We start from the raw sequence: 19387 nt of genomic DNA, 5'->3' as shown, positions 1-19387 counted from the left end.
GGGTCGAGTGCTGCAACTGCAGCTGCTTATTAATGACAGCAGGGGATCATTTCTATCTTTATGTTGAAGCTGGCTCTTATCAAATAATATAAAATATATTTAGAAAAGTTTTTTCCCAATGTATTGTTTTTCTCAGACCTATTGTGTGTTGCGAAAAGGGCAAAGATTCATATCAGACTAAAAATAAAGGGTATTCTGAGTTCAAGTGAGTCATCTCTTTAGTACAAGTCTCTGCAAAACATCTTCCATTTCCCCTCTGCACTGATCCGTCTCTTCTCGCCCGCTTGCAATGCACAGGGGAATGGAAATGTTTTTTTTTTCACTGCTCCTAAGGATGAAGACAGCAAAGATGTGATGTGATGTATTGTGCACAAAACAGGCAGAATAAAACAGAAGGTTTGTTTGTGTGTACAGCTCTACCACAATACACCTCCACACTGGTGAGGAGAGAGCTCCAGGGGGCTGCTGAGATCCAGCAGTGTGTGGGTTCAGACAAATAAAAAAGAAGGTCTGTCTTTCTTTGGGGATTCTCTCTCTGTGCAGGAAGCAGTGAACAGACGTGTACATGGATGGTTATCAACAAGCTGTGCCAATCTCGCTCACTAAACTGTGACTTTAATCAAACAGACCAAACATGCAATCAAGATTTTATTATCAAATGTTTTATTAGAAAATATTTTACACACAAACCCCCGCCCCCCCCCAAAAAAAACAGGTACAGTGGGAGAGCAAAGTCTGTCCATAATTATCCCGCAGTGTTCAACAGCAAAGTACAGAATATAGACAGCACTGCCACTCTAAGAACATTTCCTGTTTCCTGTGTGTTTCAGTCAATCTTAACTACTACTGTTTCCACAGTAAGCACGTTTACATGCACAGTCTTCACTGGATTTTAACCAATTCTCTGACACATACAGATGTGTTTATTGGATGAATAAGATTGAAATAATTAAAACATATAATTTTCAGTTAGTTTATCTTATTATTTGAGTTTCTTGGTCCTTTTTCCCAACATTGGATGTCAAAGATTCATGCTCTTTTTAAAAAATGAAAATGATTAAAGGTTTTTAGAAGCATTTCTATGCATGTAAACATCCTCAGTGACTTCAGTTTCAGTATGTTACAGAACAACAGACCACTGGCTCAAGCTGACTGTCACCATCGATCACAGATCAGAACTGAGGGGTTTCAATGTTCTCACATGTAAGAACATACTGTTTGTGTTTAAGAGAGAGAGAGGAAAAAGTGAGACTAGAAGTTGTCTACAAGGTCCATGATCCTCTTCCGCTCAGCTTCTTTGAACTCGTCACTCTTCCCATCTCCGATGCTCTCTGCGTACTCTGCAAAAGACGAAGAAAAGTCAGCGGATTAGTTGACTTGACAGCAAAGACGTGGCTGTTTGACTTTTGAGGTTACAGGGAACATCCTTGGAGCTTGAAATTAACAAGCTCTATCTCCTCGGCACTGAAAGATAAATTTGAGTAGGAAAATAATACATGGTTTAGGAATTTGCCTGAACGTCTTATTCGGAGTGCAACAGCTGAATGAGCTTCAGTTACTTGACCACATAAAATAAGGAGAAAAAGGTGAGTGGCCTGAGAGCATAGAAAGAGTACGTAGAAATAGGTAAGTATTTGAACAGCAGCTGAATATACAGACGTGTACAATGACGACATGTAAATATGTACACACTTTATAAAAAATATAGAGTTTTGTAAGCAAAAAATGCATAAGCAAACAATGACAACTATTCCTCAGTAGGGCTGAATTACCCGATCAGGAAACCCCATTCTTCCCACTCCCTGCATTGTGTATGTATGTGGTTGCCATTGCTGTACCCATCAAGTACAACCGCTGCAACTAACGATTATTTTCATTATTGACTAATGAGTTATTTTCTTGATTGATTAATCATTTTTTTAATAATGTCAGAACATTGTATAAATGCCAATCACAATTTTCCAGAGTCCAAAGTGAAATCTTAAAGTCTTGTTTTGTCCAACAAACAGTCCCGAGATCCAAAGATATTCAGTTTAAAATGATATAAAACAGAATAGCAGCAAATCGTCAAATTTGAGAACCTGGAACCAGCATATTTTGGGCATTTTTGGTTGAAAACGGACTCAAACGATTGACTTATAATCAATTAATTTTTGTTAATCAGTGCCACTTTATTATAGTTTCCCAGAACAGTTCCTCAGTTGGAAATACTGTCAATGACTCCTGTGCCCCCCATTTAGAATAATGAAAAATTGGAAAGAAGTCAAGAGAAACTGTAACCAGAGAGAGTGAACCTTTGGTAGTAGATCTCATTGTACTTGCGGTAAAATTAAGCTATTCATTGTTTTTTAAGGACAAAGCTAAGAGAGACAGTGTATTAAAGGATTAACATTATTGAATATCATTTCACTACACTCTAGACAGTGTCTAGCCTGCCCATCACTTTGTAACAAAACGCCATTTACAAGATCTCTCCTTTGAAAAAATGCTGTCATATCATAAGAAGTCCCGGGACAGCAACTGTGTCCTCTGGCTGTGAACAGTAATCGTTCCAGGTGTATTGTGCAGTGCTCGTAGTTCATGGCAAGCTTCTGAGTGCTTTCTTCATTTTGTGCATCCTCCTCCCACACAAGGCCTTTGAGACCATCCGACAGTCGATTTGTGAGTCTAATGTGCAGAGAGAGAAAGTTGCAGCTGCTGCAGTCCCGGTGGAGACCGGGTATTTGCTCTGTCTCTCAACCAGCCTATGAGGCAGGGATTACACATTAAACCCAGGGATGTTGAGACAGAAAGATGAAAAGGACTACTTTTCTCTAGAAGACCCTGCAGAGAGAAGAGAATGACGGGGACTTTCAAGACAAGCGCCCACAGGGTTTAGGACAAAACATGGTTGTCAAAGACACGAAGTACATTTTGTTTTGGTTTTACAATTTTACAGTATGTTTTCACTTTCTCTACTAAATATGTTTGGCTAACATGGGGGTTTGCTTAAAACCTTTCTAACTATGTAACTGCTCTTACCATTGGCACCCTTTCTTAACCAGATTACAACAGTTATCTTGGTGAGTACTATCTTATAATCACCAATAGAAATTATGCTAAAACAAGGTGCTACATGGTACTACTTTTAGACTACAAAAAGTAGTATCATGTAAAAATACTCCATTACTCCAAGAAAAAGTTCGGCATTTAGTAGTATTTTTTTAAAATCAATTTTCAACATCAAAATGTGCTTAAAGTATCAAAACTAAAAGTGTTTAGCAGATAACTCGCCCCTCTAACTGATAAAGACAGGTGACAAAAAAAAACAAAAAACACGGAAAAAGTGTCTCAGTTGGGTGTTGGGCCACCACGAGCCACCAGAACAGCTTCAGTGCTCCTTGGCATTTATTCTCCAAGTCTCTGGAGCTCTACTGGAGAGATGGACGCCATTCTTCCAAAAGTTATTCCCTCATTTGGTGTTTTGATGATGGTGGTGGAGGGCTCTGTCTAACACGTTGGTACAAAATCTCCCAGAGGTGTTCAACTGGTTTGATATCTGGTGACTGTGAAGGCCACAGCATCTTATTCACTTCCTTTTCATACTCGTCAAACCCTTCAGTGACCACTCGTGTCTTATGGATGGGGGCATTGTCATCCTGGAAGAGACCACTCCCATCAGGATAGAAAAGTTTCATCATAGGATAAAGGTGATCACTCAGAACAATTATTTAATGATTTTCAGTGACCCTTCCCTCTGAGGGGACAAGTGCACCCAAACCATGCAGCAAAATGCCCGCACTGTCGGGGTCAGCATTCAGGTCTGTACGTTCTCTTGGTGTACGCCACACATGCACTCGCCAACTTGTTGAGACGATGGTGAAGGACGACTCATTTGGCGTTAACCTCATTCATCCTTGTAATGAGGGGTTTATGAACTCCACCCCTACTATAATATCCCTCTCTGTGTAACTGTCAACGGACTGGTCATGCTGAGACAGTCTGTTCACGTCCTGCATTGACGTCACCTGAGGAAGAGTTGCTCTCCCGTTTTTCCTTTCATATCTCACCAATGCAAGAGCATCACGGTCATCAAATGTGCCACAATTTCTGACCCTATTTACTGACGTCTTTCCCACAGATCTAAATGCAGATGCCACTTTAGTTACGGTTTTCTATTGAAACAGCAGCCAGTTGAGCAGCCTTTGTAACTGAAGCTCCTGCCATCTGTGCCCCAACAATGAACCCTCTTTCAAAGTCACTTAGATCTTTGCCTCTTTCCATCTTGATACAAAATCAGAATCAACAAGTCACAGAGCATGATGCAATGTTAACTGCTTAATTGTACCATGCAGAGCACCTGTTTGGAAGCAGCTGCATATATATCTATATCTATATCTATATATATATATATATATATATATATATATATATCTATATATATAGGGTCATGACTTTAATCTGAGGGGTTGTTAGATGATTAAGGGGGTAGGATCCTGTACTACACAATTTCAGTTATTTATTTCTCTAATCTTTTCTTATTTGTGTGTGTGTGTGTGTGTGTGTGTGTGTGTGTGTGTGTGTGTGTGTGTGTGTGTGTGTGTGTGTGTAGAAAACACTCTTTGGTGGATCTGTAAACAACTCATTGGCCATTCAAAATTACAAGGGCCCATAATTATATAGTTTTTTTGTAATGGGGCAAAACTAAAACGTTTGGGAACTATTGGTTTAATCTTTGACAATACTGTATTTAATAAGTTTATTATACTGTATGGTTTTAATGCAGTATGTTGATATGAGAAGTAACTAGTAACTAATAAATGTGGGGGGATAAAAAGTGCATAGAAAGTGCAACATTTCTCTCTGAAATGTGGAGATGTATCAAATAGCATAAAATGGAAATCCTCAAGTAAAAAAGAGGTACCTCAAAACTGCACTAGCTTCCATCACTGTATGACAGAGGAGTAAAGGGATATATCAGACAGTTATACGTTTACGTCAGGAACAACGTCAGTTATATTTGAGTTGAAAGAAAAGCAGACCAGTATAGTACGTGAACAGTTTCTTGAGATACTAGTTTTCAGTTGAAGTCAGAAGACACGCAGTGTGACAGCAATGCGGTTTGGAGCACAGAGGTTACTCCATCATTGGGTATTCTGAGGAGAGCTGGGTTGAGAGAAACCAAAGCGCTGGGAGTAAAGTTATAAAAGTGTAAGTACAGTATTTGGAGGTATGAGGTTGTAGGTTTGGAGCACGGCACAGAGATATGCAGCTTCCACGGCAGCCTTGAATGGCAGCACGAGGGATTTGAATGTGATCCCTAGAGGTCTGGGATGTTACTGAACTAAAAAATGGCAGAATTTTAAGGTTGACTGAGAAAAGCAGGTTAGGGGACAAAGAGAGAGCGATTCAAGAAAGCCATCAGCCTCTTTTCATTGTCCCTGTGTGAGTGTGTGCGTGTGCGTGTGTGTGTGTGTGTATCACCATGTCTGTAAATGGCGATGCAGTCAGCCACACAGACAGAAAGGTCAGATATTCGGTGACTCTTCAACTCTCTGCAGAACCTTTTTATTTGGCATGCTGGTACTCTCTCCTTCCGTCACCACGGCAACACGGCAGAGGACAATACAGTACTGAGCCTCGCCATTACTCAGGTCAGTGACTGGGACTGATCTGCAATGAGTACAAGGAGAATAATTTCCAGGAGCGGGCTCTGCAGCAGCAGCAGCAGCAGCAGCTACGGGTAGCGACAGACCCTAGGACTTTCAGTGTGATTACAGCCGCAGCTGGGATGCCACCGCTCATTTATAACACTGTTATATCGTCATATACTTCATATCTGAAACTGGTTGGATCCATCTGCACAAAGGGCAGTTGGCACAGATGATCCTGTAGTGTGTTAATCTTACCACCATGTTTTCAAATGTATCAGAAATCGCCACGTAGAGTGTCACTGACAAAAACTTCTTGCTCAACAGGGAAGAAATCAAAGCCTTTTTCATGTTCTGTCAAGTCGTATTACGGACCCTCATCATCAAGTTAAACTGAGTCTTTATGTATAGGTGGGAGGTACAGGCAAATACAGAGGTACAAGTTCTGAAATCGAGCCTACTGCAAAATTGTCTCTAAACTACAACCATCAAAAAATAAAAAGGACACCTTGAGAAAAATCACCAGCTAATTTGTACGGCATCATTTTGCCAACCATCTGCTGAGCTGTTCTTTGAAAATAATTCCTTCCAATGCTTTTATAAGAAAAAGGCAGCATTAACTAGTGCAGCCTATAAAAAGAGCCATACTGCTGCTTCAGCTAACATATTGCTTCAATGCTATAACTGCATTTTTGGAATTTTGAAGAAAAGTCGTGTCAGGCTGATACTACTGCACAAGTTCAGGATCAGGTTCAGTGTTAAATTTGGCAAATTACATTTGCCATGTAAATGTGTACTTATAATAGTTTTTAGTGGAGTTCTCTAACACAGAGGTTGCTTTTTGTGTTTTGGATTTGTTGGTAATAGATACAATAATTCCAGCATTATCCTTTAATGACATGTGAGATCATCTATCAGAAGTGATACTGTCAATGAAGGATGCACAAGAAATTCATACATTAACTCCAAAGCAGGTCCATTGTTACAAAATTATGGATCTGGACTGGCTTATGGGGCAGGATTATGGCCAACAGCACTGCGACAGACTCACTAAACCAGAATTCCTTGCTGGATGGCCTTTTATGATGATGGATTGGGGGCCCTGCGTCCTAAAATGTCTGTAACTTTCCAAAACCGCAACCACTTCTTACCGTGATTCTCCAGGTGTGAGGAGGTAAGAAAGGAGCCAGGGTTTGAACTTCTCTCTTTAGCTCTCTTTTCATTCTTTACACAACTATTTCCGTAACTCTTCATGCGAACAACAGAGGGCAACACCATGAATGCTGTAACCCAACCCTTAGGCAAAGAAGAAAACAAGTCCTCCAGAAAGTATACTACATGTCACATCACCTGAATGTCATTTATTCCTATACTTGTCATATAGTTTCTCAGAGCTCCATTATCATTACCTATACGGCTAGATAAAGTGTTAAACATGAACAGCTGAAACAATAATTTTGCATATCTACAAAAAGAGAGACAATGAACAAATCTCTATGATTATGCCAAGTCTAACTACCTGTGACATAACCTACCTAAAGTTTCTTAACAGGAAAACCTCACAGGTTTTCAGGTTAGTGAAATCAATGTTCTTCCCTCCAGAGTACTAAGCCTTCCTTCCTGCAGAGCTGCTTCTCATTCAGCGAACTAAAGTCATTAAGGTCAAGACATCAGAGCTGGCGACACACTCTGCATGTGCTTAACCTTTTTCTGCAGTTTCACATTGACTGGGTGGGGCACTTAAAATGGGAGAGGGCGCCACAGCGCAGCCTAATGAAAAGGGTGAGGGCACACGGGCATGGGCACGGACACACACCACAATGCATGACAAATATGTATACATCAAGATCATGCAAGGACAAGTACACACAATATGCACATTAATATGTAAAAAAATGCAAGTGCGGACATGACAATATGCAAACTGTATCACAAAGGAAACAAACTGAACATGTACATACCTGCATAGATTTTCTCTCAAAGGGGTGTTAATATTTTAAAAAAATGCACACGAAAGCAAGCAAGGGAATCTATGCACACATAAATATGCAGACATGCTGAAGGCAAACATTTATATGCACACTCAAACAAAAAAATCATGTTCTTAAGCAAAGACATATCGTGGAAACTACAAAGACAAAGCAAAGTACACATGTATGCAAATATGCAGATGAAAACAAAAGTAACACACTGACACCTTTTAGGAACACATTCCCAGACACGCAGACACACACAGTGAGGACTGGAGAATTGCCATGCTTGCTGGCACTGCCATGTGTGACGGATGGCTCTATCTACAGTGCTATATGCCACAAAGAGCCAGAGGGTGTGTGAACGGAGCCTTGTCCTCGAGGGCTATCTGACAATGATACAGGAAGGATGGCTGTCACACCGGGGAGAAAATAACACACCTGCTAGGTCTATGAAAACCGACCAGAAAACAAATACGGCACGACAGGAAATGTTTCTGACGGGGTGGAAAGGAGAATGAATGACAGACAGTCTCTGCTCCTCTCTCAATGACAATATGAACAAATTATTTGCATATTTGCATGCCAGGATGCATTTCTGCATTTTGTTTTACCATCTGTACATAGGTGAATAAGAAGCATAGAAACACTTGTATATACACCTCTACTTTGATGTTTCAGATGCTGGATTTTACTCTGTTTGTTTACTGCTGCAATACCTTTAAAATTAAATTAGTTTTCCGACTTGATTTGATGTTAAATGATTTTCAGGACCCTGATTATTACCTATATCCTCCTCTTTTCCTCTGCCTCAGTAGGTCTCCATAAGTAGGGCACAGTGTGACCAGTACTGTTTACTTCAAAGCTCTGTCAATGTACAAATATATACAAGCAAAGGAGGGATATATTGAACAGAAGTCTGCATAAAACACGGGCTTGGATAATATATAATAAAAAATGCTGCTCGACCTTAAAAAGTAGAAAGTTGCGTTTTTTGCAACCCAGTTTCAAAGTTGGCCCAGGTCTATTTCTTTGTTCAAGAGAATAAGGAAGACACATTATTCTTAGTATTTTATTATATTCCAGCACAATCACTTTGGCGGGCGAACAGCATGGGCGTGCTAACAAATGATAACCACAGCTAAATAGCAGCGATTACACCAACAGTTCCCCCTGAAATGTTTCTTCCTTGCCAGGGCGAGAAACACTCGGAAACAGGATTTTAAAGAATGTGTCAATAAGGTGCTTCTCTGAAAGTGACATGAACTGTATGAGATGTGGGAGCAGCCACTGTAGGTAGGCTGCTTTCCCTGCCAAAATATATATCTTTTGAAACATTTTACTTGATCTTTTTCAGTCTGCAGTGGGGGAATGAAGTATTTGTGCCAGGGCCACGTCAACCTGTACAACTGATAGGGATTCATAGTTTTACTCAGACACTACCACTTGGATTTGTTAATGAGGTCAAACTATACGTAGTGGGCAAAATTCATTCAAGAAAATGCAGTAAAATATTTTTGGTAAAATTTTTAACAGTAATTGTATATGGGAAGATTTCTTTACTTTAACCTTGAAATAACATTAAACCAAAAATTATGTTCCTTAGCTGAAGAAAGACCTTTATATGAGGATAGGCTATTAAGAAAGACTTGCGTTTATTTCTAAACTGCCTCATTATGTTAGTACTGTACATCCTATTTTAATGAAAAGTTGAGGTAATTTTCTCACAATTCCTCCATATGTTTCACATTTAAAGGCCCCAGCAGAGTTGTGAAACCTCTGCAAGAAGTGGGTTTCAGTAAGAGCAGACTACTGCAGAGGAAACAGAGCAAAGTAGAACTGACTGGAATTCATTAATCAGTGAGTGAGAAGAGTTTCTGTTAAGAAGAAAAATGCAGAGCAACGGAGTCAAGAGTATGGCACGACTGTGATGTTAAACTGAATTAATACTGTGACATAAAAGTAAATTAAGATGAATTTAACAGTACATGCATGGGTTATTTATTTCCCTCACATTACAATACACTGCGTTTATTTGTTCGTTACCAAAGCTGATCACAATTGACTTGTATTTTATTTGAGAAATGTGTGTATTAAAAAAAAAATAGTTACTCACCTCTCATGATGTGGCGTACTACTTTGACAGAGCCTCCTCTAAGGTTGAGAATTTGATGGACTCTCTGCTGCAGCTAAAATGCAGAGAAAAAGAGAATCAGGAACATAAAGTAGTTTTAAAGTCAAACTGACATTAAAATTAACTTTACTAATAAATCAGTGTGTATATATCCTGGGTGTTTGTTTCAACTTGTCCAATTATTTGGCCAACATCTTATTTAGTGATCAAAAACAAAATTTTGACAGTCTGGTCATCTGACATTGAGTCAACTAGACCCGCACAGCTAATGCTAGCTATACCCCTTTCTTTCTATAATGTGGGACAAGCAGTGCTATATGTGTGAAAGCTGGCAACCATGAGTCAGCATGAGCTGAAATAACATGAATAAAAGGTAACGTCCAGTGGGATTCAGTACTAGCATTAGCAAGCTAAAATAACTACCCTCCACTTTCTCAGTAAAAGCTAGTTAGATTAGATTCTTGCAAGTCTGCTTTCGGAATGAAATACAAACTTAACAGCACAATGTGTCCTCCCAAATGGTGAATTTTTTAAAGGGACAGCTGTCTTACACTGCTATGGCCATTGGATGGCTAACACCATGAGAGCTTGTTAAAAGTTGGGGAAAAAAAAAAAAAAAAGGTCTTCTATGAATGTTTGCAGGCTTTCGAGGGCTCTGGGGCTATGATGTGTTCTAGTCAGTAAGACGCCACAGAAAGTGACAACATGTCTCCAGGCAACGCTGGCAGTGAGATGTCAGTCGGCCACTACCATGGCAAATGCCCACTCAGAGGCCTGAAGCTTAGAGGTTGTTTTCAAAAACATGTCCAAAAACTGTTTTGTCCTCTGTACAAAATGCACAATAGCCACATTATAGTTCATTTTTCCTTACTCAAAAAGTGAGGTGAACTCACTTCCAACAATTTCAGTTTGCCTTTAATAAGTGGCATCAACATCAGCCGAGAGGCATTGTGGATATCAAACAAATATCTGCACTGGAATTTGAAGGGGCAACTAATATATGATTAGTCCCTAAAAAGCATGAAGTGATCAGGGCCGGATTGCAGCTATTTAAACTGCAGGTAAAAATTGTTTTTGTGTCCAGTCTGAAACACCAAAACTATCACTGCAAGAGTCCAGTGAAACCCAGATTAGTGGTGAAGTAGATGAGCAACTTGGCTGCAGCGCCCATAAAAACCATCTGACTCCTGTCTGCTTTTATAGCTTGTGTGATCAGATGTCCTAACAATAATTAATCTGAGAGAGAACTCTTCTGGCAAACTAGAGTCAGTGTGTGTGTTTGTGTACCTGTGAGATCCCGGAGTTGCTGATCTCTACCATAATGTAGCAGATCAACTGAAGGACGAATAGTCCGGCATCCAGGCGGCGAAGGTAGAACTCATCCTCCATGCTGTCATCTAGGATCTCCCCGCGACGAACCATCTCCTGCACAAACGAAGGTATAACACACTCTTATAAAAAGAGAACATGCTTTTATGCAGGTGAATACATCACAATTTACTGTTTGAAGTGTGCAGTGAACAACAGAAAACCCTCCAAAGAGATTCAACAAATTGAAAATCAGAGACTTGGTTTAATTTAGGTGTTGTTTTTCAGCCTTTTCCACAAATCCATTTTCTCCACTGACCAGACAAAGAAATCAATTGATTTCACAAAAAAAGAAAAAGAAAAAAAAGTCTCACACACAAACACACAGTTGCAGAGTTATCCATCTTAACAACCCTGTCAGTATGCCAATAACACAGCACTGCCAATATGCACACAGCCCACATTAATCATCATTAGAGATTAAGAAGCAGACCTGACTGAGGGGGAGAGGAGAGTGTGGAGTGTCAGCCATTGGTTTGGGACAGAAACATACAGTAGACTGTGTGTAAAGGGTTTGGCTCTCACACAGTTTTACCTCTATTCATGAATAGCAGGAAAATACAGTTTACAGTTTTGTATGTATACGATGTGCATGAATACAATTTTTTATGTATAGCTTTATGCTGTAAAAGTTATACATAATGCTAAGTTATTGCAGTGAGGAAAGCAAAGCAGATAATGCTGCTTTATGTTAAAATCTTAGCTTTTAAATCTAGATCTGTTCCACACCACACGCTTTGCATTATTAAAGACACAGGCTAAAAGATATTTAGCATGAGTAGTGCTGTAGCCATCTCCCAAATAGTAAATTTTGATTGTTAACGTTCCATCATAAATGTTTTTCGATGAAAAGGGGATGGAAAAATGTGATGTTCTTGCCCTGCTGACATAATAAACAAATGAAAGGATTATGCATTTATCTGTAACCTCTTCTGAACTGTCCATGTCTCTTAAAATCCATATCATACAATTATTTAATTGATTTTAATGAATATTACAGACTGTACATAAAACAAAGGGTTTTCATTTCCCACTGGAATTCTCCTGGTCAGTTTTGGTCACAGAAATAGTCTGCGCACTTACTGACACATTTAACTTGCATACTGCAAATCTACCAAAAAAAATTTCCCGTATCAACTTATTTGAATCATACACTTACATAGGCTCAACCTGTATCTGTTTTCGTCTACGAAAGGACGGCCCAACATATACAGTATATGTTGGGCCGTCCTAAAAAAAGCAAACCTATGTGACACGGTAAATCAAGAAAAAGGGCAACATTTCAGACGGTTCCTAATGAAAACAAATAGCTTTCAGTGTCGAGCTAAAGGGTACTACACATGACATTTACATCCCAATGATTTAATATCAGAGAAAATTAAAACTTTCTAAAGGCCTTGTCCTTAAAGATCAATTACACTGTAAAACCCAATTATAGCTGTTAAGTTCAGCTCATTAACATGCCTCAATCAAAGGGCAGCTTTTGAGGATGACAGTACAAGGCTATTCTGGGAAAATCATTTGAGCTGCAGGTTGTAGAGCTGGGAGGCAGAACAAGATATCAATTTTTGTGACTTTAGGTTCTAAAAGCATCAGAACCCAAAGTCATCCTGCTTTAATGATTTCATCCTGAGAGAAGAAAAGACAAGCAGATACAACTTTAGAATAAAGTCCTATTGTAACAATGTCAACTGTAGCTTGTTAAAGATGCAAAACAATGCAGATAATTGAAACAAGAACCTTTAATAGCAGCTGAATGTAGGGCATTTGTCTCTTCTGTGTCCTCTGGGTAAAACACTGGCCCAGAATTCTATTTTATTAAAGAGCGGAGAGTTATCGTATTGTAAAATAGTCCTAAAGCTTGGCCTTGTTGTCAACTAGTGCCCATTAAATATGCAAAAAAACTTGAAACAAAGCTATTTGAATGTAAAGTGTGTTTCCTCTGCTTCCTGTAGGAAGAAAAGGATTATTTCAGTTCCAGGACAACTCAGCTCATTATTCAGAGCCAATACAGTAGCTTGCAGCAAAGTTACACAAATCTCACAATCCAACTTCGGCAACGATACAAAACACAGGATGTAGGCCTAATAGATGAGACACTACATACATGTGACACCTAAGGGAAAGTTATGCATGCACACACGCAGGGGTGCATTGAACCTCTGTGTGTGTGTGCATACCGCTGCATTTTCTCTCATTGCTTCACACAAGAACCAAGTCTATTTCCAGTCATCCTCTTTACTTCTCAATGGCCACCACTGCAAAGAAGAGCAGGAGGCATTTTCTGAGAAGACCTTGGACAACTCAATTACTGCATAGCCACATGTTTCCATTACAGCCACATTGTTTCGTATGGAATGGGACAACCATACGAAACAATGTGACTGCAGCTCGGTCTATGATGTGTATACTGGCAAGATTAAAGGAAATACAGTATGCTGGAATGCAGTGTTTTTCAGCAGTTTTTTTTATCCGAGAGCAAGGTAAAGCATCAAGGCAATACCGTAACATCAAGACAATGTAGAAAAAAAGACTGGCTACCAAAGAATTGATTCAACTTTTTTGTAGTGATTTACTCCCTCAGAACAATTCATGTCTCCATCATCTAGACCAGTGATTCCCACCCAGTGGTACTTGTACCCCAAGGGGTAGATTAGCTAAACGCAATAGATAAATGATTGAAAAAGCGGAAATGTCCAGCTTCTGTAAGACCAAGTGGTTGTTGTCCGAATGCAAACTTGACTGAACCAACCAAAAGCTTGACAATTCAATTGTATGAAAAAAAATATAACAATATTCACTTCTTGCACTGTTACTTAACATCCACGTTGAAATTAATTGAAATTAACACAATTGGAACATGATGGGTGATGTCAATGAAGGGGTACTTGAGTTCATCTAATAGTGATGTCGGGTATGCCAGATAAAAATGGTTGCAAAGCTTGTAAATCGGTCTACTACACATTATCTACAAGTATGCTGCATGACAGAGGGCTTAAGTAGTGAAACTGTAGGAAACTAACAGCTTCCCCCTGGATTCACCAGGTTAACCTTCAGTAACTCAGAAAAAAAGGAATGTTCCTGATGTCTTATATACTAACTGTAAAAAAAGTCTCAGTAAATTCTACAGCTCATTGTAAATAGGTTTTTATGTGTCACCACTTGGATGTAAGTATCAAATTGGCATCATTTTTTCCTCTGCAGTCAGAGGCTCCATTTAGTTTGTTTACTGCACAAAGAATCTGCCTATGGAGGTGATGTGGCTGTCAAAATGACAGAGGAGGTATAGGAGGAAGCTAGGGATGGGGACACTCCTTCTCAGTATCAACTTGGCAGGAAATAATAATATAGTTTTAAGTGCTTCATCAGCTCCACCTCTAAAGGAGACAGAGTCTGCCTGAATACAGAACCAAAACAATTTTCAATATTTGTCTTGGGATGTGAGTGTAGCTTGTCAAGGCAATTGAAGGGAAAGGGAGTTATGACATTAGCAATGGATGATCAAAGAAACAAATAAAATTACAGTTAAACTTTTATGTGTTACATAAAACAGTGTGAAAAAGCATGATTGAACAGATGCATACTTTTCCTTGCTGCTACTCTGTGAATGACCAAGTAGGGCTAAAAGTCAGCAGGGCTGACAGCAAGGGCTGATGACCACTCTCCTATGCTGACTGGCCAGGAATCAAGCAGTGTTAGATTGTACCAATTGTTAGACTGAGACAGTTCCTGCCTCAACCGAATAAATGCATAATATAGCTTGGAAACAAAACATCCTGCTTTTAGCTTCACTGTGCTCAGAATCTGTGCATTAGCTCCTTGTAGAAATCTGCAGTGAAAGGAACTACTAATTCTGGTCATACATTTAGCCATTACCAGTGGCACGGCTATATGGATGGCAACTTTGTTCCAGACTGATTTGTTTGCCATTAAATTTTGTACAGACAGTCATGGTGCCCAGAGGATGAACCCTAAGAACTTTAGTAATCCCCTGAGTCTTCACCACACCACTATGAGGTTTACATTTATGGTTTTGAGTGAAATGTCAATGAGTATTGGATGGATTGCCACGAAACTCAGTACACTTTCACATTCTCATCATGATGAACTAATAACTTTAGTAATGCCTCAACTTTCCAGTTAGTGCCATTATCAGGGTAAAGTGTCTGTTTATCCAATACTTTGGTTAATGACCAAATAAATGCAAAACTAATGATAGTTCCATCAGCCTCTGTACCGCTGTATCTGTTTAAAGATGGTGTTTAGCCTCTTTGATCTTTTTCAGCTGTCCGCTGATTCTTGGTCAATGACTATGACCCCTTCCCAGCTGGTCTTCACGGTCACATGATGACAAACTAAATTATCTGCTGAAGAAGACATGAGGTTTGCTTAAAAACTCCAAAAAAGCAAGTAAGGGGAACCAGTGCTACTTGCTTGTAATTGAATTTTGTACAAGTTCAAAAAAGTCAATTCATGCTTAACATATCATCCATATTCCTCAATATAGAAATAATAATAATACTTTAACACTATAGGTTTATGTTTATGTTGTAAACATCAGTTTTAATTACTTCTTAGTTTTCTGAGAAATGATGTGTTTTCCGTCCATTATGTATGTCAGATGGCTCTATATACTACGATAACCCATGATCCTGAAGCTGGAATTATGCTTCTGCAAAGACACACGTAAATGTATCTGCAAACCTACGTAGATAAGGGTGTTATAGATAGCACTTGGTCTCAGAAGCTTGGAGAGGAGTCAACATCAACACCTTCCAATTCCAACAATGTGCTGAATGGTTGACTGGTTGGTTAGGAGGTGAATGAATGGCTCCTGCGGGTAGGCATGTCTCAGCATTAAGATGTTGGTATGGAGAAAAAGCTAGTCACGGGGATCAGTCAGAACTCTGGCATATCCAGAACGCCTTGTTGTTGCAATTTTAAGTTTTACACACACACACACACACACACACACACACACACACACACACACACACACACACACACACACACACACACACACACACACACACACACACACACACACACACACACACACACACGCACTGTACACACACACACACCAGCCACAACATTAAAACAAAGTGTAAAAATATCTGCTTGTGCAAAGAAGCAGATATTTTCACATGCAATTGCTCAGATTTTTTTTTCTCCTGATCATTCAACCAGAGGAGTTTCATGTCCATCCAGGCCTTAAACATGAGTCAACCGTAGGTCATTTAACAATGTCTATGTCAGACATTTACTTCTGTAACTCCTGATACCTGCAATAACTCCTCCTATCAGGGCTACTCTATAGAAACAAGTGGACTCGTCAAGGAAAAAAGAAAGAAAAACATTTTCAAATAAGGTCTTAAACAAGTCACTTGCTACACCCTCCAGGGTACCTCACTGTAATGGAACAGAGAAAAGATGTTCAACACACATGATGAATCAAGCCAGACCTTTGAATCTGTACGAGGAGTGGAAGGTTTCGAGCGATGACAAGTGCATTAAATATTCATTATTGTGAGCAGTGGAAGTGGACATTTGAGATATTAAAACCCAAGCCGATGTGGGCAGTTTGGCAGTGTTCATTACTGCGGGAGATTTTTGTCCACTTGTGAGTTCTGACATTGCAGCCAATATCTTTTGTGTGGCAGTTCAGTCCCTCTGGCAAACACCGGGCAGAAGTAGCAAGACAGAATAACGTTTTTAAAATAGGGATTGGACAAGTCAATTACTGCAACCTCAGGGGAGCCTAGCAGCCTGGCTACAGTACAGACAAAGTAATAAGCAGTGATTTTCAGTCTCAGTCCCTCTACTGTAACTGTATTTTGTAAGAGTGTTTGTGTGATGGGTGTGTATGATTTATGTAAGACTGCGTGTTTGTGCCCTTGCATGACATGAGTATAAGAAATGTATGTGTCTTTGAACAAGAACTTTTATATGGGTGTGTGTTCCTTAATGTATGTTTATTTGTTTTTGAAGATTTGTTCATGAAACTGTGTGTGTGTGTGTGTGTGTGTGTGTGTGTGTGTGTGTGTGTGTGTGTGTGTGTGTGTGTGAGAGAGTATGTGTGAGTGTATGTGTGGGGCTGGTTGTTAATCATGTACCTTCTTTTCCACTGGGATGCTTAGACGCAGAATTAAAGTGATTTCTTTGTCAGCACTTTGAAAAAAAAAGTTTGTGTGTGTGTGTGCGCGCTTGTGCATGTGTGCGGAATGTAATGCTCTTTATGAAGCTTAAGCAAACAACAAAAAGAGAGAGGTTAGATATACTCATTAAAAAACAGACACAGAGGTTGATAATGAGGTAAACTTTGAAGAAAAAAACTGGAACTTTGTGAGAGCGAGAGACAACATGCGGATTTCCAGTTATGATAATCTCCAAAAGAAACATCAGCCCTGTGCTTTGGGTGCACATCAATTAGAGTTTGTTCATAAAGTGGGGCAAAGCAAAGCTGTAGTGTTACCAGGAGGAAGGAGGTACGTGTTACGAAGAACATCACGTCATTTAGTCTTTGCTGAGATCTTTCCAATGGTAAAATGCTGGGCAGTGAAACATATTTTGCCTGTGTTGAATGCCAAGCAGCTCCTTTGTCCTGATCTTTGACTGCTCCCTTCAAACTGCCAAGACATGGCCAAAAAATAATAATAATAATAATTTTGAACAAAATACAAAAGCTGTTTCAAATATTAAAAAATGCATGTGATTACAGTCAGAAAAGCTTAGCAGGTGTGCTCTTAATCAGAGGTGAGGAACTTACCTACATGTTAGTCCTCAACTTTCAAGTCTTTTCTCTTATTAAATGGGAAACTGTTTGAAAACACTTATGATAAGTATAAATATCACTTTTGTGTCAATTGACAAAGTTTGTTTATAATGTGGTATAGACTCATTGTTACCCCTTGTGGCTGTTGGGGGAAAAAACAACACCCACTACAACTGCAGTTCTCAGAAACTGTCAAGTCTTTGGCCCGGCCTCGGGAGGCTGTAATGAGCCTAATACAGCTTGGTGCATCAGGACGAAGGAAAGAAGACTCAAAATAGAAAACTCACCTAGACAAACAACACAAAGGTGATTTATGCTTTATCGGAAGTGTTTCATACAGCATTTTTCGGTTTTAAGAGAGAAAGGACTTCAAGGATGAAGACTAACTGGTTGATTTGGCAAAGCTAAATCTGATTAACCACCCCACCTCTGATAAAGAGCAGCACACAGCTGCTTCCCTGACCTCTTCTGTCCGGAACTCTCATCTACTGCATTGGGGACAGTCCCAAACAGGGCTAATGCTGACCTATTCCAATACTCATTTTACCTCCCACATTTCCCTTTGTGCTTATTCTTTATTTTTTGCTGTTCATAGAAGTATAGCAAATGATGAAAATCATGTGTCAACATCCATCTCTTTGTATCGATAAAACTTTTATTTTTTGTTAATTTAGTTGTAGTTCACCAGTCTAAAGTCTACTACATTTTGCAGGAAAGGTAATGCCCTATATATATCTCTATCTCTCTATATCTATCTATATATCTCTATATCTATCTATCTATCTATCTATATCTATCTATATATCTATATCTATCTCTATATATCTATATAGACACACACACACTACTCTGCAGAAGTTTTAGGAACTTCAGTATTATCCATCACACAGTAGAGTACCATCATCATCGTCTGATCGGTCTCGAATTCATTCTGCAGCAGCATGACAAAGGCCCCAAACATAGACCCAGAGTCATAAAGAACTGTCTTCAGAGACAAAAAGAACAAGAAACCCGTAAACAGATGGTCTGGACCCCACAGAGCCCTGATCTCAACATCATGGAGTCAATCTGGGTTTACATGAGACAAGAGTAAGAAGACATTGACCAAGCCTAAATCCACAGAACAACTGTGGCACATTTTCCATATTTCTTGGAACAACCTACCTGCCAAGTACCTTGAAAAACTGTGCAAGTGTACCTGGAGATTTGGTGCTGTTTTAAAGGCAGTCACAGCAAATACTTATTTATTGCTTAACTTCAATTATTGAAGTTAAGCAATAAATAGAAACTATTCATGGCTTTATTTTTGAAAGCATCCTCACTTTTAGTGTCTAACACTTTTGCACAGTACATTTACACGCAGTTGTCATTTTATTAGGTATATGTCACAAAATCTTAAACAAGTCCACCCTCCATGAAGGTTATGTTACTTCTTGCTGAAACTGTATCAGACATGTATTGATGTTAGTGTAGTGTGTATAGCTGTTGAATTGTGGCATATTGAGAGGAG

The 19387-nt window shown here is 39.3% G+C and overlaps 1 protein-coding gene across 1 annotated transcript in view; it reads right to left on the bottom strand.

The window, feature by feature from the left end:
* Positions 1–697: 697 nt before the first annotated feature.
* ctnnbl1 (catenin, beta like 1) overlaps positions 698–19387 on the bottom strand; it is a 59572-nt gene continuing 40882 nt past the window's right edge. The window contains exons 14-16 of the mRNA XM_040153713.1: positions 11022–11159; positions 9717–9789; positions 698–1340 (exon numbers count right to left, since the gene is read on the bottom strand). Of these exons, the coding sequence (XP_040009647.1) occupies positions 1252–1340; positions 9717–9789; positions 11022–11159 (300 nt within the window). The 3' untranslated portion in view covers positions 698–1251. The remainder of the gene's footprint in view (positions 1341–9716; positions 9790–11021; positions 11160–19387) is intronic.

This window comes from Xiphias gladius, chromosome 18, assembly GCF_016859285.1.
Source record: "Xiphias gladius isolate SHS-SW01 ecotype Sanya breed wild chromosome 18, ASM1685928v1, whole genome shotgun sequence".
NCBI classification, from domain to species: Eukaryota; Metazoa; Chordata; class Actinopteri; order Istiophoriformes; family Xiphiidae; genus Xiphias; species Xiphias gladius.
The sequence above is the reverse complement of the archived record's forward strand: the minus strand, read 5'-3'. Positions and strand labels throughout refer to the sequence as shown.